The following is a 27,303-nucleotide window of genomic DNA, read 5'->3' on the forward strand; positions in this document are numbered from 1 at the left end:
AGTTTGTGGATGACACTAAATTGGGAGGAGTGGTAGATATGCTGGAGATAGAGAGGATACAGAATGGCCTAGACAAATTGGAGGATTGGACCAAAAGAAATCTGATGAGGTTCAACAAGGACAAGTGAAGAGTCCTGTACTTAGGAGGGAAGAATCCCATGCACTGCTACAGACTGGGGACCGACTGGGTAGGCAGAAGTTCTGCAGAAAAGGACCTGGGGTTACAGTGGACAAAAAGCTGGATATGAGTCAACAATATGCCTTTGTTGGCAAGAAGGCTAATGGCATGTTGGGCTGTGTTAGTATGAACGTTGCTAGCAGATCAAGGGAAGTGATTATTCACCTCTATTTGGCAATGGTGAGGCCACATCTGGAGTATTGTGTCCAGTTTTGGGGCCCCTCACTCCAGTAAGGATGTCGATAAATTGGAGGGAGTCCAGCGGAGGGCAATGAAAATGATTAGAGGGCTGCAGCACATGACTTATGAGGAGAGGCTGAGGGAAGTGGGCTTATTTAGTCTGTAGAAGAGAAAAATGAGGGGAGGGGGGATTTGATAGCAGCCTTCAACTACCTGAAAGGGGGGTTCCAGGGAGGATGGAGCTAGGCTGTTCTCCATGGTAGTAGATGACAGAACAAGACGCAATGGTCTCAAGTTGCAGGGGGGAGGTCTAGGTTGGACATTAGGAAAAACTTTTTCACTAGTAGGGTGGTGAAGCACTGGAATGGATTACCTAGGGAGGTGGTGGAATCTCCATCTTTAGAGGTTTTTAAACTGAGGCTTGACAAAGCCCTGGCTGGGATGGTTTAGTTGGTCCCTTCCAGCCCTGATCTGTGATTCTTTCCTGCGCACACGCCCTGTCGCTCGCTCTGTCACAGACAGGCGGGCTCTCTCTCGCTCACAGGCTCTGTCACACGCAATCCCTCCCTTGTCGTCCCCCGCCCCGCTAAGCCGCAGCTCCCGGGGCCGATCCCGCCCAGAGGTGCGGAGCGCGAGTCTCCGCCGCCGGCTGGGGGCGCGGGGTCCCTGCAGGTGGCAGCGGAAGAGAAACAGGAAGCGGAGCGGAGCGGGGCGGCAGGCGCTGGAGCAGCGGCCGGCCGCGGAGCAGGATGGCGGCCGGGGACTCGGAGCAAGTCCGCTACTGTGCGCGCTTCTCCTACCTCTGCCTCAAGTTCACGCTCATCACCTACTCCACGCTCTTCTGGGTGAGCCAGGGGCCGCCCGCCGGCTGCGCCGGCACGGGCAGCGAGGGACCGGCGGGGGGCATGGGCCGGCCGGCGGCAGACGAGAGACCCCTAGCGCCGCTGGGCCTCGGTTGGCTCGGCGGCGCGAGAGGGGTACATTAACCCCCCGCCCTCCCAGGGGCCGGGAGGTGCCCGCAGATGCTGCGCGGGGAGGCGAGCTGGCGCCGCGGGCGGTGCGGTCCCGATCCTGGTGCTGCACTAGCTCAGCGCCCCCGGCCCGTGTGTGTGGGGAGGGGAGCGGCAGCGCCCTGCCCCCCCCCAGCGCCGGTAGGGCGGGTTTATCGGTTTACACCAACAACCAATCACTAAATGCCCCACCGCGGGGCAGAGCTTCAGGGGTGACTTTCGGGTCATCCGCAGCGTGGCCCTGGCTGCGCCTCGGGCGCTAGTCCGGGAAGCAGGGGAGAGAGGGCCGGGAACGTTTCCGCCACGCGCAGGGTTTTACAGCTGGGTCCTGTGAATGGGTAGCGATCTCTGGAGTCCATGCACCGCAAGGACCTTGGGGAAACCCAAATTCGTCTCTGGGGTGCAGTTTTGTGGTTGTTTGTGGATAATAATGGACTGGTCTTGGCAGTTAGCGACTTCCAGGCGTGGCAGGTTTGGCAGTTAGCAGGAAAATCAATTGTGTACACTGTAACAATAAACAAAAATTGCTTTGTCTCACTCGGATGGGGTAGAAAAGTTATCAGGTTAAGAAGGGGAAAGGCGTCACCTGTCGTTTTGTGTCTCATTAATGTGGGATGATTCCATTTTTAAGCTTATGGGCTGTTCAGTGATATTACATCTGCTCTAGTCTGTGCTTTTAAAAGAAGAATGTTGTTTGCAGTCTTTTACTGATTTTCCTACAGAAAGGTACTACAAACTCTGCTGTGTGGTATTTATACTACTGTGCAAAGCAGCGGACTAGTGCTCATGGTGCCTCAGGACATTGTTCAGGCTTGCTAGGTGAAGAGAAGCAGTCTAAGAGCTTCATCATCTAGGCTGTTAAACCTCCAACTATGACTTACAAGTCCCTCCTTCTCAAAAATGGCAACGTCACCTTTAATATGCATCCTGAATATGAAAAAGATGATCAGTGATGAACACTCATTTAGAGGGAATAAAATAGCAAAATTCCATTTTCAGGGTGTGAAGTTCTAGATTTGCAGTAGAAACTGATAGATCATTTTCTTTGCTGGGAAATGTTACATATGTGGACATTTCAGATTCCTAGATTAGTTTTGTTTCTGCCATGGTCTTAAAAAAGCTCCAAATTCAAGACTATCGCAGTTCTGGTTTTGGAGGTCTGATAATTTTCCCCTAATAGGGACACATTTTTTAAAGTAAGGCTTTTTGTTTTTGAAGCATGACTTGGGAGAACGTTACTTTGGGTTTCTCAGTCTTCATAATGTATGTCCTTTTAAGTTTTGTGTTGAAGAAACGGTAACAATTTGAGGAATGACTAAAAATCAGAACTTTAAAACATATTGCCTTTATTTCAGACTTTTTGGGGTATTAGATATCTTTTAGCCTTTTTTGTTTTAAAATTATTTGGTTTTTTTTAATAGACCTTTTTAAATTAACCTTTTCTCTTCCGGGGACTCCTAGTTTCACTACAGTAATCATTCCATAAATAGAGCCTTCTGCCAAAAAAAAAAAAAAAAAGGTCATGGCAACAGTAATTATAACCTTCCCACATTAGGATAGTTGTCCTAATAACATTTTACTGCTTTTGTTCTGTTGTTCTGTGTTCAAAGGGTTTCTAATAAATTGATTTATGCACAGCTTTGCCTTCCATTCTTTCTTAAACACCATTATCCCTTTTTCTGTAAGCAAGCTTTCTGTAAAGGCACATGTGTACCTCATTGACTTATCCACTCTTTCATTTGGCATGGAAGCCTTGTTCTAGCGTGGTATAATACACCACTTACTAACAGAAAAGTCAATCCTGGCGTCATTGAGTACCAGATCAAAGTAACTCTCAAAACGCCTTAAGAAACTTAATCTTTATTTGTAATTCTCCTGTCGTCGTCGTCGTCGTCCCCCCCCCCCCTCGGATTTTCAACTAGGAAAATATACTAAATTTGTTCCTCCTATCATATGTCAAAATACATATAAGGTGCAGTGTGACATAATGGAATAGTTGTTAAAAGGAAATAATGTTTGGGTAATTATGATGTACTAGAATTTCTAATGTTAGTGTGAGCTAAGGTTAGTTAATGTGAATGGAACTTGCAAACACAATTTACAAGACAATCTTGCAGAGACAATTTAAATTCATATGTTAATGAAGGAAAGTTTATACACACTGCATCTTCCTTTAAATAACTCCTTGTCACCCCAGCACACAGTCCCTGCAACTTTTACATTCCCATCCACCCTCAACACAAAATGCTCCAGAGATGAAAAACTATAAATAACAGACCTGCAAATACAGAATTGGCACAAGGCATCTATGTTTTAGTGACCCCTTTTATTTTATTTTTATTTTATTAACCTTATTTATATCTAAATGCTTAATTCAATATATTTAGAAGGCATTCTGGAACTTGAAAATAGGACAGAGGTCACAATGAAAGAGCTGTTGGAGGAGGACAGGATGGGGGCTGGTGGCATTTGTTCTTGCAAAGGGCTCCTTTGTTAGTATAATTGTCTTCTTTCACAGATTGAACGTATGATATATTGTTTGAAATATGTCGCAGGCTTGTGTTGCCTCTAAATTCTGCAGTGTCCCAGTCAAGTGAAACAGATCTCCTTAGTTTTCCAAATGTGTAATAAGTACTTAAGGATGAATTCTGTTTTTCTGTTATGCTGATACAAACCCACTGACTTCTGTGAGAGTAAAGTTTTGTTCTTAATAGTAAACAACCCTTCTAGCTTGTGAAGGAATTTGCTTGAATCTTTATTGACTGTATTTAACTGCTCTATACTTTCCCTTCTGTTAGGGTTCTATTTTGTGTGGTGCTAAGCACACCCACATCTCATTTACTTCCATTAGTTCCTATGGGCACTACCATTTTCACCGCACTTGTAAAGCAGCCAGAAAGGGGGTAATGGCCTAATGGGGCAACTGGGAATTCCTCTGCTGTCAGAACTTTGCTAACTTGCACTAGAGGCCAAACCACAGGCTGGCATTATTGGGGTAGAATTGAGGCAAAGGTGATGTACAGCTACCTTTACCCCTTCTTTCGCGTGGTAATTGCCAGAATTACTGTTCTCTTAATATTTTTTTAACACCTAACATTAATGATTTTTTTGCAATAATGGATCAGGGCTGAAGCATTTCATTAAAGAATAAGTATAAAATCTGTAAATTGTAAGCCTTTTTTTATTAATTTGTGGGTTTGATCAAGCAAACGGGTCTCTAAAAATCTAATCCTGTTTCTTGCCATATGTGCATTTTACAGATCTTCTGAAACACATCTGTTTAAGTAATTGACCAATTAATTTTTGCTGCTGTCAACGTTATTGAAGGTGCACAAAACAGAATAAAAATAGTCTGAAAAAATGTTTTGACTGTCAAAATCAATAAATTCGCTACAAGGTCCTGTCACTGCTATGGCTTCAATTATGCACCTAGAACTCTATTAAAAAACTGCAGGCATCATGATTTTTCTAGACAACTGATTTCCAATACTTACAGCTAATGAGGTAGTAGCATAATTTCTCTCTCCAATGTGCAGAGATATTTATGCTATGCTAGCCATAATAACATCAATTGCCTTCTCCTCCATGACCTACATCCTAGGTAGGCCTGTAGTAAGGTTTGTAACATTAGTGGGTGTGAACAGAAAGCATTTTACAACACTGTTAGATTGTAATTGAGTTTTAAAATTGGCTTCAAACATGAATACAAACCTTAATGTACACGAGGTCTTAGTCACTGATACAGTTTCAAAAAGCTGTTTTTCCAGAGGCTCTTTTCTAGCCACAATTATGTTTTAAAATAAAAACTAGTCCCTCAATCCCCCAAGATTTCAGGATGAAAATAACTAGTGCTGAGCAGTTACAGAACATGACACACACTTTTCTATGTGAATTAAATTGTAAATTTAGTGCTGGGACCAGTAGTTAAAAAACAGCTTTTCTTTCCATTTGGGAAAGTGACTTCATTCTTTTCTAGACACAGAAATCCAGCAGATGTCCCTATCAGATAGTGATACATATTCAGTTAAAGAAATCAAGGCCAAATTACTTCTGGTGTGAATAAAATATGATTTGCCAAATTTAAATTCAGTTGTGAAGGATACAGGATGCACAATATACATACGTCTTTGTGCAGTTTGGACTTCTACCAAAAATCTGCAGCAGTTGGAAGGGGAAGAAGGGTCAACATTAGCAGGAAAGGGTAAGAGGGAGGAGTTAACGTCCTTTCCCAAACTATTACATCTTGGCTGATGCGATGCAATGCAATGATGCTATTGTTTTTAGCCATCTAGACTGTGAGTTTTGTTTATGTCAGTTGAATAATTCTTCATTTTCTTTATTATGGAATGAGTACAGTACATAAAGCTGGTTTATTATGCACATTTTATAACAAATTATTCAGTCTATGTGTAGGAGAAGAGCACACAAGGACAAGTTTACACAAGTAATAATGACATTGCTGGTTAGAGGGATAATTATATTATCAGCCTCATACATTTTGATCTGTATACGAGTGCTAATCTAGGAATTTAAAAAATTTCACATTTAAAAATATACAGGTAAATGTAAGCATAAATCACATGCACAAGGATTTTAATAATGCATCTATTCTTTCTTTAGAAATTCCCACTACTAAAAAAAGTCATAAATAGCATGGAATATGTGTGTATTGCATGATGACACAGTATAAATGTTTTATTCGCATGATTATGGGAAGGTTGCATTACTCTCAATTTGCAAATCTACAAATGAGTGTCAATAAATGCTTTAGACCTCCCACATGATGTATTTTCTGTATGCCATATTTTGCAGAATAACTATTTTAGAAATGTTCTAGAGAGGTTTTATACATTTTATTTGGACCAAATTTTGTAACTCTCTATCTATAAAGTGCCACTACTTTGAAGTGTGAAATGTTGGAATTTTTCCATTTCAAGTCTTGATGGGTCCTGAGAGTATCTCAGCTATTGGATAAATGAAACCCTCAAAACTTGCTGGTTTGGCTACAAATGCTGACAGTTTAGGACATCTTAAACCTGATACAATAGTTTACTGTCTTGTGTGCAGTTGCTTGTGGTAGTACATAGTAAACTCCACCAACCATGCCTCTCCTAGCAGAATATATGTAGTCTAACTGCCAGGCTATATTAGGTTTAAATTATCTGCAGTGGGGTTATAAAATGTTAGTAAAATTTGTAATTTGTAAGCTACCAGAGTACACATATACAACTGAAACTTGTTTTTCAGCTCTTACAGTGTATACATTTAAAGAGATTATTGTGGAAACATTTATTTTCTTTTTAAACAAATTAGTTCCAAACAAGAAACACTGTATACCAAATTTCACCCCGGAGTTGATTTTATTGTTGAGTTAAGCCCCTGAAAGTTGGAGTTCGTAATGGAAAAACTGACACAACCCTAAATATGGTGGCTGTAAGAGGCTTTGATATAGCAGAGTATAAATCAGGCATTTGAAATCATGGCAAATCTGAAGGTGCTGATTTAATCAAATTCAGATTTAGACCTGTACAACATCAGCAGAATGTCACAGGAAAAACAGTGCTGTTTCTGGGCAGCAACACTGGACTTTATTGGCTTAATAATGAATGAGTGCATCTATTCTTAAAAGGGCATGTTTTTAACTTTTTATTGTAAATCAGTTTCATTGCATGTTTATTTTTAAGGTCTTGGATAGGAAGATCTAACACACAAACTAACCTAAAACTTTAAGCCAAGAAAGGAATATAAGGCTGTAAGGCTAGTCAAACCCAGATGTATATATTATAACAAAAAAGGCATTTTCTAGAAGTTTATTAGTTATATTAATATGCGTGCTATAATGGCGAAAAAGCCTGCAATTTATCTATTCAATTGGTATCCAAGATTTTTGATAAGACACTGTTTAAGGAGTGAACTTGAAAAATCATATACAATTGTATTCAAGTGATGAGAGAGAGATTTTAAACAAACACAGGACTAATCCATTGTGTGTTCTGTTACTGGCTTTTAGCAAACTATTTTCACCATTTCAAAGTTCTTTGTAAACTACAGTAACCTGAAAGCATTATTCAGTATCAACATTTTACTAGAATAAGATTAAAATTCTATGTTACATAATAATTCTTTTAAAATTAATGCCCTGCAAATCTTCTGTTATACAATTGCTATTATAAGGTTTTTTGAAGATTCTTTGGGTTGTTTGCCAATGTTCCTAAGTTTCATGCCATCTAAAGTAATATGAATTGTTATGATAATAATATAATTTATAACTGATCATTCAAAACATTTTGCTTTTTAAAAGCTCAAGTTAACATTAGAGACGCCTTGTAAAGATGTAAACCAGTTAAAAACAGCTACAGTTGAAAAGGGCTAGTAACTTAAGTAGTAAAGTTGATTAAGTGCTGTTTGTCTTATTTTCTCTTCTGTGATTCATAAACTCCTTTATACAATAAGAGGTCTGAATTAGGTGGAGGGTGTTAGTCTGAATTCAGTCTTGTTGAAATAGTTATTTAATGGCTGACTTCAACAAGACAGTGTTAAGTATTAATGCACAAAGAGAAAAAAGACACTAGCATCAAGTACACCATTTATAGAAGAAGTGTTGTGTGGGTGAGATTTGCTATGACAGCAAAAGGATCAAGAATTTACAAATCTTTAGGAAGTTACATAGTATTACTACTAAGGGTAATAGAAGCTGTGACCAAATACTCATGGCCATAGCTAATATGAGTCCAAATACAATCATCTGGTGGACTGAGTTCTACATCTTGTGTAGAGAATTTGGATTGGCAGAATGAAATAGCCATAAAAGAGCAGAATAACAGGTCTAGTCTTTTTTTTTTCCTGAAAGATTTCATTTCTGATGTAAAGGTGAAAAATTGCTAATCTTGGCAAAACTGAATTATTAGAGTAACAGTCATGCCTATACTTTAAAGATAATTGGTTTTATTACAGTTGGGAGGAGTCAATTCTTTCTCCTGTATTTGACTATCTAATCCCATATTTTATTTTGGGATAGCTAAGAAAATTGCTATATTAAATGGTTTATCACGTGCCAGGGAAAATGTTTGAAAGAAATGTGAAGTCACTTAGAACTCACCCTTTATTTAATGTGAAGTAATATACAGATTTTTTTTTTGCAATACTGACATACAAGTAGGAAGATTTGGTCTACAAGGAGCATAACATTTTCTCTTCAAATTCTGTTGGAGGAAGGAAATTAAAAAAGCAGGTTGGTAAAACTTGCACATGGACTAAGCCCTTGAACATTTTAATCAGAGATTTACTAGTGGAAAAGTGCCTGTGTAAGTGTTCTTCCCAAGATGTGGACCTACTAGATTGGCTTCTAAAACAAGTATTGTTTGCCAGAAGTGGCCAAGGTTTATCAGATTAGGTGGAAAACAAGAAGGAGCCTTTGCATTGGAAGATAATTGGAGCTGGATGATGCTTAACCAAATGTTAGTCCTTTTTTCCCTCAAAAATCCTTCTTTGTATTGAGTCTAAGCAGGCACTGTAGAAGTCAATAGCGGTTTTGTTAATGATGTCAGGGAGTAGGATCAGGTCCTGTATCTACAGTAAACTTTATCAACTTTTCATAATAATTCTCATGACATGAAGTGGTGTGCAAATGATTAACTATGTAGAAGGTCATTTTGATTGTACTTGCTTACAGTGTACTTTAATTTTGGGGTCTCTGTGATATGCAAAGAGAACTTAATACAAGAAATTGAGACCTTTGTAGTGTATTTAATTTCATATCAATAACAAGCTCAAACAAATTTAAATTTATGTAAACAATTAAATTAAAAAAAAATCTAAAACTGCCTTCCTCAAGTACATTTTGAAATTTCAATAATGTCATATTTTTTTCTAACAGGTAAAGTTAGAGATCAGTGATTTTAAGTTTTTTTCATGGAACTGGTGTAAGGTAATTGTAGAAGTAAACAATTTCTAATTCATTCCAATGCAATTAGTGACAATATTTGTATATGTCAAGCAGTGAAAAAGACAAATTAAATATGATTCATCAAATGACATTTCTGTATTTAAGGTGAATACTATTATTTGAAAAAACACCACCACCCATTTTTCTTTTTTTCTTGCAGTTGATAGGAGCACTTGTTCTTGCTATTGGAATTTATGCAGAAGTTGAAAGACAGAAGTATAAAACCCTTCAAAGTGCCTTTCTAGCCCCAGCAATTATTTTAATACTCCTGGGCATTGTAATGTTTATTGTATCTTTCGTGGGTGTATTGGCTTCTTTAAGAGACAATTTATGCCTTCTTCAAGCAGTAAGTACTCTCATTTTATACTGGATATGTTTTGTAGCTTTTGTATTTTTATATATTACTAGAGCTCAACCTCCATAACAGTTTCTCCATCTCCGTAAAAAGCACAGTTAGTACTTTCCCCCTTCCTTCAACTGGAGAGAAACTATGTAAAGCAAGGCAGGTACACACAACTCTAGAAGCATTACAATCAAGTCACTTTTCTTACTTCAATTAAACATTATAAAAATCCTTTATGATGATCTATTTTATGAATATTTCACTGTCTAGGTACCTTTGTAATGAATCATATGGATTATTATTTAATATGTACAAGTGGGATTTTCAAAAGTGCTCAACATTGGCCTAACCCTGCTCCCACTGAGATCATATATTGACTTATGTGGGAGAGAGTTCAGCCAATGCTGAGCACTTTTGAAAATCTCATCCTACGTGTGCATTGTGCCATAAGTGAACAAATGATAAAATAAAATATTTAATAATAATATAATATAATAATAATAATAAATAAAAATGTCAAGAACTGAGAGATTAGGTTGTTTATTTGTACGTAGAATTAATACTATAAACACTTGTAATATTTTCTAATTAATAGTAAGGTAATAAAATTCCCATCATCATGGTATCTGGACTCACTTTATATATACCAAACAACATCTTCTAAAAACAAGGAGTATATTCTTTGCATCCCCTTGTGGCAGCAAAGCCAGCTTCTCTCAGGTGATCTATGTCAGAGGAAAGTTGTCAATAAACTGTTTTAAGAAATTCCAAGGTTTACAGCTAGAGAAAAGCTAAATAAAGGGATATCCTAGATCTCACTTTAAAAGCAGGTGAATGCCAGGTGATGCTAGAGGACTCAGCACAATGAATGCCCTATCTCAAATTCTGTGAGCTTCATCCTTGAAAGAGATAGCTGAAGCATTCTTTCTATGTGTTGTTGATCTAACACAGGGGGAGAATCAGTCTTTAATGAGATAACTGGGACCTAGATAATTAAGGGCTTTATAGATAATAACCCGACTCACGAATTAGCAGCCAAAGTTGATTGCACTGACTGAAGCTTACAAATAGCCTTCAAAGTTAGCCCCGGGTACACTGTGTACCATTTGTCTAGCCTAATGATAACAAATGCATGTATTGTGGTGAGGACAGCATTTGAGAGGAATTGGCGCAATCTCTTGGCCAGTTTGAAAATAAAATAAAAAATATCTGGCCACTACTCCTATCTGTGAACAGAGAGAAGTCTTGAAAGTGTGAACCACTTTGATAGATGGAGTAAGATATAAACTGAGGTGATAGTTGTCAGGAGAAGCATTTTGAGGAAATGGCAGACTCAAATTGAATCTAAACAAGTTGTCTTGCATCCAGATCTCTGTCTACCGTTCATTGGGGAATGGTTCTGTGGGGTACCTTGAGAAGGAGATGTAGAACTGTGTCTTAGAGTTGAGACCCCTGAGCAGGAAACAGCAGTAATCTAGTACTTCTCTGCTATTTCTTTTAAAGAATGAGTGTAGGTATTTGAGGGCAATTCCATTCACCCATGCAGAGTGCTGTGGTCACAAACTTAAACACAAAGTTACAATATAAACATAAGTTTACAATAAGGAAAATATATAAACATAATTTTATTCACCTGCCAAATTTTATTTATGAAATAGTTAAATGTGTTACGCAGTGTAGGCTAAAATGATGGGTGATTGCGATTCTAAAAAGCACACTGGAAATTTACTCAGAAGGTGTCGAACCATGGGGCTGTACAGCTACAGATAAAACTTCTGAGAATCTGAGGTTGAATGATCATAGTCCTTAATTCTACTGCAGTATTGCTTCCTGGTCTATGGCAGAAAAGTTTACCATTCTTGCTGTTTAGACTTAGAATCACAGAATATTAGAGTTGTAAGGGACCTCAGGAGGTCATCTAGTCCAACCCCCTGCTCAAAGCAGGACTAACCTCAGCTATATCATCCCAGCCAGGGCTTTGTCAAGCCTCAGTTTAAAAACCTCTAAAGATGGAGATTCCACCACCTCCCTAGGTAACCCATTCCAGTGCTTCACCACCCTCCTAGTGAAAAACTTTTTCCTAATGTCCAACCTAGACCTCCCCAACTGCAACTTGAGACCGTTGCTCCTTGTTCTGTCATCTGCCACCACCGAGAACAGCCTAGCCCCATCCTCCCTGGAACCCCCTTTCAGGTAGTTAAAGGCCGCTATCAAATCCCCCCTCATTCTTCTCTTTTGCAGACTAAACAAGCCCAGTTTCCTTAGCCTCTCCTCATAAGTCCTCATAAGTCCTGTGCTCCAGCCCCCTAATCTGTTCATGGATTTGAACAATAAAGGTTCATGGTGCCTCTTTCCTAGATTAATTCTGTCTCTAGTAGAGGAAAAGACTTCAGTCTGTAGTAGTTCCAGGTCGTTCACAACAGTCTGTGTAAGCTCAGTTTACTAAGGCGGGCATTCTGCGGTGTTTGTTTCTTGGCCTTGTTTACCCTTTCTATGACTGTGTGTTCACAAGTGACAAGCTGTATTTTCCTGCTTGGGAGTTGGAAGAGGAAGGAGTAGGTCAGAAGAAGGAAGTACAAACATTTCCAGTGCTCTATCCACATAGTGCAGCACTAGTTTTTGCCCCAGTGTTTTGGAAAAAGGAAACTGGTGACGGTTAACAGCTGACCCTCTTAAAATGCTCTCACTACCAGCCAAGGTGGTGCGATCAAAGGTGCTAAGTCCCACATTTGGCTGACTTTGAATATTACTGATCTGTCACTATCTTTTCAGGAAGCACAAAAACATAATGTTCTGGTTTTTTTTATCAGTTAATCAATATGCTATTCCAAGAGCTATGATGCCGGTATAAAGAGAGAATGATAAATGCAGTACAAGTGTTTATACAAAAAAAGCTATGTTAATATCAATTTTGTTGAAATCAGGAAATGAAGATAATCAGTGAGAAAAAGGATCTCTCAAACCACACACACGCACTCGCACACACACACACAGATACTTGTTCAGAAGATTAATAAATTCCTTACTTAAGCAGAATAATAGAAGGAAGAACTGAGGAAATTTGATCCTAAGCTTATTTAGGATTTTTTTTTGCTATTACATTTTACAGTTTATGTACATCCTTGGCATTTGTCTGTTGCTTGAAATGGTTGGTGGAGCTGTGGCATTGATCTTCAGAAATCAGGTGAGCAAAATTAGTTTAAATTTTTACTCCATAGTAATGTTACATACAATATGTAAATACATGGCTACACTGTTTAGAGGGTAAAAGTATTTAAATTGTCATCTGAACAGTAAAAGGCAAGGGACTAAAGAAAGGTGCTGGTTTTAAAGTTTTTTTCAAATTAGCAGGAAAAAATGGAGTTGTCATAACTTGTGCAATTTGTCTTGAGCCCAAAAAATAAGGAAAAAGGTACGGCCAGTTAGTAAGGATCTGCAAGACACGCAGAACTGGTTTCCAAGTGCTTTCTGTGTTGTGAAATATATTTCTTTATTTTACCTCCCATGTCACACCCTTTGCTGCTTTCTGAAATTTTCAGCTTCCTTGGGAGGCTTCGTCATCTTTGGGTGAATGATCTATTTTGCATTTCATTTTCTCCTTGAATGTGTATATTAGTACAATAGTGCTTACATTATCTCAGTTCTGTTACTAGGTCAGAGCTGTGCATCTTTCTTTAGATAACCAAACTGCTTTGAGACACAGAGACCAGAATACCCCTTCACCTGTAAACCTCCAATTTTTTAAAATGCCTTTTCCTGATTGTTCAGCTTGATAGGCACACGTACTAGCTCTCCATTGCTGTGTGCAACTTCCCAGCTGTCCATGCCGGCTACACATTCCATACTCTGGCCTGGAGTAGAAGGGAGGTACTGGATCTCTTGAGACTGTGGGGAGAAGAGGTGGTGCAGGCCAAGTGACAGGAAATATATAAATCTTTAACTTAAACAAGTTGTTTTCTAAAGGCACTTGTCCTGGCAGCAGTGAAAAGGAGGGAAGGCCATGGCTGCCACAAGCTGTTATTGGCTTCCCCCTTTCCAGTGCTCAAAGGAAGCGAGCCCATGTTACTCCAAGACCTACCAAGTCCTGCAGCTGTTCTAAAGCCTGCTCAAGGCCACAGTCTTGTGCAGACCACTTCATCAGGCCTTATATAATAATCAGGCCTTACATAAGCAGTGTTGCCAGGTCAAGCATACAAAAGTTGTGAGTCAGACCTTATAAAATGAGGGTTTAAAAAAAAATCAGATCCACTTATTTCCCATCTGGTTTTTCAGACTTTAGGATTCATGTTTTCAAGCTTTTGTCTGCAACTTTGAGGGCTAGAAACTTTAAAACATGGAAGCTGAGAGTCTTACATAATCACATGGTTCCATGAATGTGGGATTTAAGAAAAACACCAAATATTGCAAGGCTTGGATAAAATTACGAGTCAGCCACATTTTCCAAGTGCCGGGGATTTCATCCAGATCCAGCCCCTTTCTTTAGGAGAGGTGGGCTGATACCCAGTGTACCAGTAAGGAGCATTTCTCTAACTCCTGATCTCTGTGGGGTGTCACCTCTCTGTTCATTTTATCATCTGAAGGGAAATCTAACCCTGGCTGCCAGGGCAAACCAGCCAAAGTTGTGATTTTGCAAATCAGAGCAAATGAATTCTGCCACATATACCCATGCAGTCGCTTCCAATCCAGAGGTGCCCATAGCATGTTGTCCTAACTCACTGCATATAAACAACCCAGAACAGACAGAGCAACAAGAAACAAATACTTCATGCAAGGAATAACCCTGAAGGAAGGAGGCGAGAGAGAATGGGCTGTGCAGCAGGAAGAAGCCTGGTTCTACTTTGTACCTCCCTTTATGGACTGTCTGGGTCCATCCAGCTAATCCTATCAGTTTTAAGTGTAGGCATAGATCTTGCTGGGCATGAATAAACTTGCATGTAGCTTGATTTGAGTGCAAGGTTAAACAAGGGTGTGAGAGGCAGTATGCTGGAGACTGTGTTTTTGGGCAAGTTGAGATAAGTGGGAACACCCTGAACTGATAAGCTTGCAATGTACATAAGATAAGAATATAAGCATTTGGTCCTTACACCATCTGCAAAGTGATTAGTGCTTACACGATCCCTATCATGTCCAAACCAATTAGATTCAAGAAGTATAGATGTTAGTAGCTTGGAAAAATGTGTATAAACTGTGTAGTGTGTGACATGATTTGGAATTATGGTACAACCCTGTACCTAAACCTCCTGTGTCTGTGTCTGGACCTGGCCAGGAAGGGCACAGAGCTGTTACATGCCTAATAAAGTAACCTGAGTAGCTGGAGTTGAACTGAGTTTTTGGATCCCAGAGAACTGGATGAAGTGTTTTCCCAGTAAGCTGAATGGAAAAGGTCTCGGAGGAAATTCCAAAAATAAGAAATGCTGTGAATTCACCATTTGCAGCTCCTCTAACCAAAGAAGGTGTCCTTTGGCAGGCCATTGCTCTGGAGTTGCCAGATATGGACCATTCCCCAATCCCACAATCTGAGCTGGCTTGTTAAGGGTCAGGTTGCACTGGACTGGGTCTCAGGAGACCTGGGTTCTGTTTTCTGTCTCTGCCACTAGCCTTGGGTGACCTTGGGCAAATCACTTCTCTTCTCCATGCCTTGGTTTCCCCATCTGTAAAATGTGGATAATAATAATTGCCTTCTTTGTAAAGTGCTTTGTGTTCTACAGATGAAAAGTGCTATATAAGAGCTAGATAGTTTTAATACTTTTTATGATAATATAAATAGACTTCTAAGGCCCTGATTATCCAAAAACATATGCATGTGCTTAACTTTAAGCAATGACATTAATGGGACTACTTATGTGCTTAAAATTAAGCAAGTGAATAAGTCTTTACAGGATCGGGGCCTAATTTAGTTACTACCTACATCTATTATGACAAAATATCTGTTTATACTAGTTTTATGCACATTAGTTACCCTATCAATAGGTGTTGATTCTTTAATATTGTATAGAATATGTAAGTGATAAATCTTATTTTGCTTTTGTTACCTAGACAATTGACTTTTTAAATGACAATATCCGAAGAGGAATTCAGAATTATTATGATGATCTGGACTTCAAAAACATAATGGATTTTGTTCAAAAGCAGGTTTGTTTTTTGGGAGTAGTTAAATTAAAATGAATGTTAGAAGGGAACATATGGTAAACCCCTTAATATAACTCTCCATAATAAATATTATGGAGCATATTCTTCCCATTAGTGTGTCAATCTAACTCCCATGAACTGGGGGTGATAGACTCTCTTGTGTGAACTGGAAAATCTCCTCTGGACTCTCTGCTGACAGGGATCTGTTGGAATTTTAGGTGGCATTTAAAGCCCTCTTTCCCTTGCAGGTGTGAGGAATACAAATTGCAACCCCTACATCTGTGAGTGTGAATCTGGGCCTGAGAGCATGATCCAAATCCTACTGAAGACAGTGCAATGCTTTCCTTTCACTGTAATGGGCTTTGAATTGGGCCTCACTTACAAAAGCTAGGAAGTATTTTGCTTAAATAAATTCTTCAAGTTTTTTCTTGAAATGCTTACTGAAGGAAGTGTATCTGCAACTAAAATTCAGAAATTATGTTGAGCACAGCTGAACATGGTTTAATAGCATACATGGTTGACTGATAGCCTTTTTTAAAGCTACTTTGTTAAAATGTTTATTGGATTATTTAAGAATCTGACATATACTTCTGAGACTATAGAAGAAACAGAAAATGTTCAGATGTGTGTATGAGGATCCTATACAATGTATGGATGTGCTGAACAATTTTTGTTAAATGGCTCCAGATGGTACACAAATTTTATAACATCATTATGGAAATGCCACTTTACTTTCAAAAACAAAGTTAACATGGAAAAAGTTTTCAAAAACAAACCATCTTTAAGAAATCTTGTCATTTTAGTTCATACGCTTCTAAGAGTTTCCATGTTCTACAAATAGTTATGTATATGTACAGTGATTATAAGTACTAGTGATAGACAAACTCACTCTTTTTTCTCATTTTGAAAAAATCAATACCATGTGGACTCTTTTAATTGACTGGACTAGTGTAAATTTACAGTATTTGTTTGGTTTGCAGGATAACAGTCCTGTTCTGTTAATTAAATCACTTTGAAAATGTTCTGCTGTTTTTTATAATTTGCAAGAACATCCCTATATAACATCTTTTTTGTGTTTAAACTCTTTTTTTTTATTTTTTTAACCAGCTCAAAATTGACCAGCTCAAAATTCAATGAAGAAAGAAATAAGTCTTATGTTGTTCAGATCCAAATCTATCATCTTTCAAAAAATAGAACTGGGACTTAGTGTCAACTACTTTACTGTGAAATCTAGAGTAGTGGCTTAATGACATGAATCCATAATGCTGCTAGTCATTTTGAATAGACAGCATATTGAAGGTGGATCCTGTTCTTCAGGAGCAGGATTCTTTAGATGTTTTGATGGGCAATGTAATCTATCCCCCCCCAACACCTGCTAATCAAAACCAAGCTGATAGGTCACATTTTAGCCCTGTCAGCTTCAGCACTACCCCTAAATGGCATGTGTGCATTAACAACAAACTGGTCTTTCAATTTCACTTTTCCCTTCTTGTAAGTCAGACAGAAACTTTCCTGTGGATACAATTTTATGCAGAATATAGTGTTGAACCTCCTCTACAGACATGGAGATTTTCCTCCATTTTACCTCTAATCCTGTGGTTTTACTGGTTTCTATAAATTATGTTTGGGCTTTTTACTTGAGACATTGAATCTGTTCAAATGCATTTTAAATCTAATTTTCCCTTATCCTACATATTTTATTTGTGAATTTGACTACAATTTTGGGACATGCTCTCATATAACTTTTGCTAATGAGTCAGTGGTATGACAAGCAGACACCTTAGTAGCTGCTGCCTCTTTCCTCACTGATAATTGAGTTTTCTTAAAATTAATTCATTTTTATATTTGATTCATTCTGCAGTTATTAGAAAAATTTTTATTAAGACTGATTTTTTTTCTTTTTTAAGTTTAAGTGTTGTGGTGGGGAAGATTTTAAAGACTGGTCAAAAAATCCATACCATGAGTGTTCTGCACCAGGACCATTAGCCTGTGGAGTGCCTTATACTTGTTGCATCAGAAATAAGGTATGTATACTCTATTTGATCTGATTATTTTAGATATTATTATCTGTTAAATCTCAATGCTTCACAGAAAAATAACCATCCTAAATTACTCATCATTCTCTTAAAGAATAACTTTTCATCAATTAAGATTCTTGGGAAGTATGTCTGTTAATGAAGCAAAAAGGAACAGAGTTTCATAGCTGCTAGGTTTTTCAGCTAAGCATTGCCTCCCCAAGTTTGTTATGGGGCCAATAAAGTATATTGTGGGGTGCCACTTGAAGTGGGAGTTGGTGATCTGTGACTCTGGGGAAAGTGAAAAGGGGGAAATAATTCTGAATCAGCTGCATGCTAAATGCTTCTTTTATCCTTTCTAATTTGCATGTCACCTCTAAATTCTTATGACTGTTCATGCTGTGCTTTTAGCATTATATGCATTCTCATAAGTTGTATTCCTGTGTGTGTACACACATACTCTTAATTAGCAGTTCATCCCCAATGATGAGAAATCTGAATACTTACAATGAGAAACTAACCTCTTCTTTCCTCAAATGGCATGACACACAGCAGGAAATTTGGTCCAAATAGCTCAAAAATACCCTATCTCTTTTTGCTGCCTGTCTGAAAGCAGTGAATGTCAGCTTTCTGTCAGAGAGACAGGCAGAAACTAACTTTTATTTTTTTCATCTGAACTCTTCCAAAAGTACTGGTTTGGTTAGAAGTTTGGAACAGTTTCTAAATCTGTCATATCCATCACAAGCATTTTGTAATCTTTACTCTTAATTTGAAGGCTAAGTGTAACACTAAGCTTGATAAGGAAATGGTCCACAATTGAAAAAGAATATTGGAAATGCCTTTCCCACTTTGTTTCCATCTTTGGAACTGAGGTCTGTATGCAAGACAGAAAAATAAGGTACTCATGTAATTCTTCAACTTTGCTCACCTTGCAGTTCCATGTTTTCCTTATTCCTGATCAAATTTGTTTTTAAATAAGGGAATTTGGCATTAACATCTGTACTTGATGCATACATCTTTCTGCACATGTCCACGTACTTGTAGTTCTCCAACTTGGATAAAAGGCTACCAGATTGTCTTTTATACTGTATTTGTCATGCCAAATCTAAATGTTTGCTTTCTGGACAGTTCCAGTCAAAGATCTGCTGGTAGATAATTTATTTTCACCTGATATAAATAACACTTTTTATGCACTTCTTTATGTTAGTGCGTCTATAAAGAACTTTTTGTTAAAATTATTTGTAATAATTGGCTCAGGAATCTTGCTGTATGCTGTTTATACCATGCATATATTCTATAAAAATGTGTATGTTTATTTTCCTTTTTTGTTATGCCTATGTTGTTTTTAAGAACAGAAAGGAAAATATTTAAATATGAATCTAGTTTAGATAGACTCATAGTCAGAATTCAAGACTAAGCAATTAATATTTTAAGTTTTATCTGTTTGAGAGTAATACATTCAATTGTGTGAAAATACTGTAACTTCAATCTTTAGCTGCAATGGAGTAATTTGATCACTGCAAGGATCAGAAACTGACCCAGGGTGCAGTGGGATGGTGCTGACCAATAAAGAACAATCCAGATTTTTGTTAATTCACAATAGTGTTTTTATTTCCAAAATACAGGTCTAAATTGCAGCCTCACTTTTAAAATTGGTTACTTCACATTTGTGCAAGAACAGTAGTATAAACTACACAATAGTGCCTGCTTTCATAATTATTTACTCTAGATTTATTAATGAATTCATTTCTGGTCAGCTTGTACTTCTTATGTTCAATTTTTGCTAATATTTGAGTGATGGACCTTTTTTTCTGGCATGAATAATTTGCAGAACCGTCCTTTGAGAGTTGCATACAAGAGTATTTCCACAGGAAATGTTTTCTTCTTGTCTGTTCAGAGAACAGAAACAATATCATGCAACTTTCCTGATCGGTCACAAATAAGCAATGCAGCATGAATTCCAAATGAAAACAATCAGTCCATAGAGTATTAAAAAAGAAAAGAAAACAATAACTTTGACACATTAAAATAAGGAATGTAGTCTATGGATGTTTTATGAGCAGAAAGAGGCTGAATTCACAGAATAAATGTAGTTTTTGAATCATTTGCTCAGCTCTGTTTATCAAAGAGCAAGGTGAAACCTCAAAGCAAAACACAATCTTTTGATTTAAGGATAGACCACTAGACAGGATGCTGTAGAATGTTTTAAGGTTTTGTTTTTTTTAACTTTTCTATTATAAAATACAAGAACCTTGAGTCATGAATATGCCACTGTACAATCTGTGGAATCTTGCAGCACTGACTCTTGGATCTAATTTGTATAGAAGACATTACGACCATGTCCATAGAGCAGTAGTCTTTATTTTTTTAAAAAATCAAAAGATTAATCAAACGTGTATGTTTGACAAATGTTTCCAAATACAGCCTGGTTTCTGTATGGAAAATTACAGGTATGATTTGTAATTACTCATTCACTCTGTGGTCATGGAAAACTTCTGTTAATGTGTGAGGGCCAGATTCTGATCACTTGGAAAGCTTCTGCTAATATATAAGTCCCAGCTTCTGATCTCTGTTACACTGATGTAAATCCGAAGGAACTCAGTTGGAGTCAAAATAGTCACTCCAGATTTATCTGATACATTTATCTTAAACAGCTTTGTCTTAGTCAGTATTATGTCTAAAATGAAATGGTTTAATGATGGTCTATGTTTGTTTATTCATTTGGCTAAAATGTTTTGAAAAGTATTAAATCACTTGCGACAGAAGTGACATCACATTTATGGGCCTATTGCTGCAAACCTTTACTTATTGGGAGTAGTGTATGCAGACTTGTTACTCCTGTTGACCTTAGTAGGATACTTCCCTGAGCAAGGGTTTTCAGAATTGGCCTAAATAATAACTGGCTAAGCAGTAGTACTGCTGAAAAGGATCTGGAGGTTATAGTGATTCAGAAATTGAATGTGAGTCAACAGTGTGATGCAGTTCCAGTGTTTTTTTATGCATTTGTTTTTTCCCACCTAATTACAGCACTTCACAGATGTCTATGTTGAATTTTATCTTGTCGTCAGACCAATTCTCCAATTTATCAAGTCCCTTTGGAATTCTAATCCTGTCCTTCCAAGTGCTTGCAACCCCTTCCAACTTGGTGGCATCTTCAAATGTTAGGAGCATATTCTCCCCTTCATTATGCAAATCATTAATGAATATATTGAATAGTCCTGGACTCAGGACAGACCTCTGTGAGACCCACTAGATATATCCTCCCTGTTTGACAGCAAACCATTAACTACTCTGAGTATGGTTTTTCAACAAGTTTTGCACCACTTTATAGTAATTACATCTATGCCACATTTCCATAGTTTGCTTATGAGAATGTCATATGGGACTGTGTAAAAGCCTTACTATAAGATATATCACATCTACTGCTTCTCCCCATCCATTAGGCCTGTAACCATGTCAAAGAAGAAAATTAGGTTGGTTTGGCATGATTTGTTCTTGACAAATCCACGTTGGCTATTATTTATCACTCTGTTATCCTCTAGGTGCTTACAAACTAATTGTTTTGTAATTTGTTCCAGTATCTTTTCAGGTATCAAAGTTAGACTGACTGGTCTGTAATTCCCCAGGTTCTCTTTGTTCCCCGTTTTAAAGATAGGTCTTATATTTGCTCTTCTCCAGTTGTCTGGGACCTCACTCCTCCATGAGTTCTCAAAGATAATCGCTAGTGGTTCCATGATTGCTTCAGCTAGTTCCTTATGTACCCTAGGTGAATTTCACCAGGCCCTCCCAACTTGAATATATTTATCTTATCTAAATATTCTTTAACTCATTCTTTCCCTATTATGGCTTTTGTTCCTTCCCCCTTGTAGTTAATATTATTGAGTTAAGCATCTGGTCATAATTTACCTCTTTAGTGAAGACTGAAACAAAACAGGTATTAAACACCTCAGCCTTCTTGGTGTCTTCCGTTATTAGCTCTCCTTCCCTGATAAATAGTGGATCTACACTTTCCTTCAGCGTGATTTACACTACAAAGTTAGGTCAATGTAAGTCACCTTGTGTCAACCTATTTTTGCATGTGTCTATGCTCAAATTTGTCTCCAGCCAATGTAAGTGCCCCATTACAGCGATGCAGTAAAACCACTTCCCTGAATGGCATGAAGCCATGGTCAACTTGCTGAGATTGACACAGTGTGAGTGTAGACACTTGTGTCTACCATAACGGTCCTCCAGCAGCTGTCTCACAATGCTCCATTCCCTGTGATAATGACTGGTCTGGTCACCATTGTAAATTCCACTGGTCAAGGGTCACAGATACCAGAAGCCACCCCCTCTTTAAAATACCCTTGTATTTTTGAAATGCCTTATCCTGATTGCCCACCTTGGCAAGCATATCTAGCAGTTCACTCTACTGTGCAACTGCCTAACCAACCATGTTTGTTAACCAGCTGCCTAACCAACCATGCATAAGACATGATGCTACCTGGATAAGGATGGCCTGTGAGGAGAAGAGACTATGTATGCACAGCTATGGCTTCACTGCAAGCTTTGAAATTGCCTTTACATAAATCTGATAAGTGAAAAGTAAAAAAAAATTGTGTTTTTGATTATTTTTTCCCCAATTTTTGACATTTATTTTTTCTTTTCAGACAGACATTATGAACACTATGTGTGGATATAAAACTATTGACAGAGAGGTACTTTAAAAAATCTCTACTTAATTGTAAAGTGTGTCATGTTTGTTTTTTCTGGATTTTGCTAAAGTTAAGCAAATTATTAATGTGATGCTTACATTATTTTAACTTTTTTGCTAAATTTTTAAGTATAACGAAATCAAAGATTCATCTGATTTATCTGTAGTAAACCATGAGGAAACATTGGGTTTGCTTGTGAAATGTTCTCTTTCTTCCACCGTTAGGTTTACTGGTTTGACTCACATGAAAGATTTGTTTCCGAATAGGAGAAATACAGCCCAACATCTAATACTGCATATTCAATACACAACAGATTATTTCAGTAATGCTAATTCCATGACTGGAACCTGGACATTTTTTTAGGAAAGCCATGCCTTCTCACTAAATAAAAACCCATGTTTGTAAATCCTATTTTATTTCTTACAATGTCTTATATCCCAGAATAGTTGGTACAAAATATAGAAGAGTTCACAAAATACCGTAATACTGGAGAGGAAGTAGGGAGTGCCATATTTCTGTGGGCAGGCTTTTCATATTTTTAAGAGTAGATGTGACATATGACCTAATCCTGGAGATCTCACTCATGGGAGTAGTCCTTTGACTTCAGTGCTGTGGGCTTTGTTGGAGTTGCTCATGTGAGAAAGGCTGCAGGCTCAAACCCACAGTAGTAGAATGCATATTGAACAGAAGTCAATAACTGCCACTGGTCTGTACTTCACAGGCTTGTAGAACAAGAATTACTGTTGGGTTAAATACCTCTCTTATAAAGCACTTAGCATAAAATGCTAGTTTCAATTGTTCATTTTTTAGATTGGCAATCACCTTTAAATATGACCTTTTCCTTCATTTAGTGTCATTGATTGAGGGCTTTGTCCTGCAAGCTGCTAAGCAATCCAGTCTGGCCCTGATCCAGCAAAGCACTTAAACCTGCTTAACTCTGCTTAACTTTAACCATGTGAGCAGTTCCATTCATTTCAATGGGATGACTCATGGGCTTAAATGCTTTGTTGGTTCAAGTCTAGAGTGCTCAGAATTTTGTAGGCTTGAGCCTTAAATTCTTTTGACTCCAGCTTACTTGGAGCCTATTGCAAGGCAGGATAGCACTTTGTCTACAATTTTACATTTTTGTGTTCCAGCAGTAGCAGCCTAGAAAGCAGGGATAGAAAGTGGATAGATTCCTCTGTGTTCCATATGATCTAAAATTAGGGCAGGTATAGTATAAATGGAATGTATAAGTATAGTATAAGCAAAGTATAAATGGAATGTAAAAAGCACCTGTTTAGACTCGAAACATTTCATAATACATTATTTGAGAGTTGGTGAAAAGCCTTCTATGCCAATTCAGTGGGATTTCGTGGAAGAGGCAGTATTTGACCCTTTATATTCCAGAAATGTATCTCTGTCAACTTCTAATTAAATTGTTGTTTGAAGGTATATTTCATTATTTTACAGCGCCTGAGTGTTCAAAACATTATCTATATCCGAGGATGCACAAATGCAGTACTCATTTGGTTTGTAGACAACTACAGCATCATGGCTGGTGTCTTGCTTGGCATATTGTTACCCCAGGTAAGGGTAGGTCATTACATTGTCCATTAAAGGTAACGTTTAGTTCATTGCCTTGGTAGACAGAATTGGATTTCATTTTAGAGTTAATAAAATAAGATTTTATTTAAAGTTTGTGCATTGTGTAAATCTTTGTGGCTGGATCTTTGTGCCTGCACAGAGCCCCACTGATTTAGTGACAGCAATGTCATATTTTGCATTTTTTCATGACCCCTAACCACCTCACCTGAACTCTCCCACTAATCTGTCTCTACCAAGACTTATTCTAACATTCCAAACCCCAGAGCAGCTTCAAACAGCCACTATTGTCTTTTTTAAAAATCAGCTGATCATAAATATATTTCTTTCATTCCCCTCAAATGTGAATTTTTCCTTCTCCAAGATTACGCTGGCTTGAGGCCCCAATTTTTATATATAAAAATTTAGAGAGAGAGGAGTTGGATAAGCAGTACTTTGTCTCCTATTTATAATTGCTGTTTTATTTCACAGTTCCTTGGAGTGTTGTTATCTTTACTTTACATAACTCGTGTAGAGGATGTCATTGCTGAACACAAACTTAATGAGGGTCTTCTTGAAGGAACGCAGCAGAAACCAGAAACTGAATTTGCAGGTGCAGGTTGCTGTATGTGTTATCCTGAGTAATGTAGCTACCATGCAATACCTCAAGTGCTGTTTAAAAAAAAAAAAAAAAAAATCTTGTGTTGTGGTTTGTATGTATTCCTGCATATCTTAAAGATCTTGAGTGTAATTAATCCATTAACCTTTTTGATTTTTTAAAAAAAAATGTGTACTTAAAAAACCAGAATCTTTAACTCTCTCCACCGCGTGGTCTTAACTATTTTTCCTGTGCATTTCAATTTTGAGTATGCTTTGAATTTTCACAGGATCTCTCAGGCTGTGCACTCTGGGGTGTTTCATGCGCTAGAGAGAGTGCTAGATATCATGAGAATTAAAAAGTGGGGCCAGATGATCCTGTGTACTACAAAGGAAAGGGGGTTCTGCAGAAGCAGAAGAGTTGCCACCATACTACTAGCTCAGTTCAAACATTTATTTTGGTGCTCTTCCCAACTCTGCTGCCCCAGGTGGCTCTTTGCCTCTGACACAGGCCCTGTGTTTCCTCTCCTATCCTCAGTTATATCTTCAAGGCAGTGCATGGCCTCCAAGGCTGACACAGGCCAGCTGTGGCTGTTTAATTGCAGTGTAGACCTACCCTCAAAGCACAAACCCAGGGGCCAACCCTGCTTGACAGTTGTTGACTAAACATTTTGAATGGTTACTGAATGATCTGTGGTGAGAAATACTTTGTTGGGAAAACAGAGAGCTAAACATTTTTGGAAAGAGCTTTTGTATTTTAGTTTGACATATTTAAATATTTGTATTTTCATATTGATTCCTAATCAAAAGGGAGATTTGTGTGTCTTTGTATTTTAAGCCAATTTGCGATACCAGATACATGTTTAATAACATTTTCATGCTGCTTCTGACTGATTTACTGATCTAAGGAAATATAACTGCATGTAGTGTGCAGCACACTTTCATTGATGAATCTTTTGTGCCTTTTAATAATATGCCAATGTTTGAGTCAGTCAGGTAGTGCTTTGACAAACATTTTAATGCAATTTACTACTGTACAGATTTTGTATGTGAGTTATTGGATGTTTGATTAATTTGAATCTTGTAAGTATTTGTATTTTTTCCTCCAAGTAAATTAACTAGATTGCCTATTGATTTTTGGAGTTGTTCTTTATGTTCAGGTATTTCGTTTTCAAATTGGATTGTTCTCATTTTATGAAGGTGTTTTTAAAAAACAAACACCATATTTAAATCTGATTTCGATTATAATTTTAAAGGGGATCTGTTCGGTCATGAACTTTAATAGATTTGAGATATTAACATGTAAATCGTCTGCCTAATCTATTTTTCATGAACTTTCAGGCAAGTGCAGAGAAGTTCAGTTTTTATGCAACTGCAGGGCTAGGGCCTATATTATGGTGTTATATTCAACTATCTGCAGTAATAAGATTTTTAAACAGCAGCAGGACAACAAATATTTTCTTGTGAATTTTGAAGATTTGGACAACAGTCTGCATAATAGCTCAGTCTTTTCTGACTGGGGAAAAATATCTTATTCCTCTTGTACTCCATCATCTGCGACTCCCTTCAGGAGAGAAACCTGTTTTCCCTCTTCTCCTCTTTGATCCTACTTTATGCTCTTAAAGAGGTGTAATTTAGTGGTCTGAGCAGAACTGGGAACCAAAAATATGTGAATTTTAATCCTGGCTTTGACACTGATTTGTCCTGTGGTTTTGGGCAAGTCATTTAACCTCTGTGCCTACATTTTTCTTTTTGTAAAATGGAAACAATATTTTTTGGAGGTGTTGTGAGGACTAATCCATTTTTTGGCTGTGCACCTTCTCTGCTGTATTTCCAGCCCCTGCCATTCTCACAGGCAAAAGGTGAAAGTATTATTGGGGTTCTGCAAATAAATAAAAGCCAAATGCCAGATCAAGAAATCTTTTTCTGCTGTTTTGTTTTTGCCTTCATTAACCTTTCCTTTTTTGATTCTCTAAGTGACATGGCAAAAATCCAGCACCATCCTTTCCTCCTTACTTCTCCTCCCATTACTATTTTATTTCCTTTCCATTCACTGCTCTTGTTCTCTCTGCTCACTTCCTCCATTTTCCCACTTGTTTCTTCTTAGTTTTCCTCACTTACCAGGAGTCTCTAGTATTGAAATCTCCATATTTCTTCCGGGTGCCAGAATTGTCCAACTTGACTCTTAAATGATAATAAACAACTATCCTAGGAGTTAGGGTAAAGTCCTGTTGGATCATCTCGTCTAATCTGGATCAGTGCAGGGTCATCCCTACAGTACATTTTTCTAGAGCTGTGTCCTGCCCAGTATTAAATATTTCTGACTATTCCACAGCTTTATACATCTCAGTGCCAGAAAGTTTTTCTGGATATTCTTCTGAGATGCACACTTCCTTCTGTGATAGGTCATCTTTGATAAGTTTAAGGGGAAAAGGTGTGTTTTAAAGAAGGATTTGAATAAAGAGAGAGAAGGAATTGTAAATGAAGGGGACATTTGAAAAAAGGAGTCAAGATGAGTATTGGTGGAGGATAAAAAAGGGTCTGTTGGAGGGACTTAGGCAAAGTATATGTTTGTTGCAGGAAGTGGAAAACAATGCAAGAGTAGGAGGAAGTGAGAGCTGTGATGTAGGTGGGGCAGAACTGTGCATG

General features: G+C 37.8%; 1 protein-coding gene across 1 annotated transcript; it reads left to right on the forward strand.

The window, feature by feature from the left end:
• Nucleotides 1-925: 925 nt before the first annotated feature.
• On the forward strand, nucleotides 926-25,788 carry TSPAN15 (tetraspanin 15). Its single transcript, XM_067552943.1, has 8 exons — nucleotides 926-1,203; nucleotides 9,474-9,659; nucleotides 12,766-12,840; nucleotides 15,693-15,788; nucleotides 17,693-17,809; nucleotides 22,450-22,497; nucleotides 23,947-24,063; nucleotides 24,550-25,788. Exons 1-8 carry the CDS (start codon nucleotides 1,108-1,110, stop codon nucleotides 24,700-24,702), a joined length of 888 nt encoding a protein of 295 aa, XP_067409044.1. The 5' UTR covers nucleotides 926-1,107; the 3' UTR covers nucleotides 24,703-25,788.
• Nucleotides 25,789-27,303: the final 1,515 nt, after the last annotated feature.

The sequence above is a fragment of the Emydura macquarii genome, unplaced genomic scaffold (genome assembly GCF_026122565.2).
Source record: "Emydura macquarii macquarii isolate MOO-44397 ecotype Brisbane River unplaced genomic scaffold, CSIRO-AGI_Emac_v2 contig_1390, whole genome shotgun sequence".
Lineage (NCBI taxonomy): Eukaryota > Metazoa > Chordata > Testudines > Chelidae > Emydura > Emydura macquarii.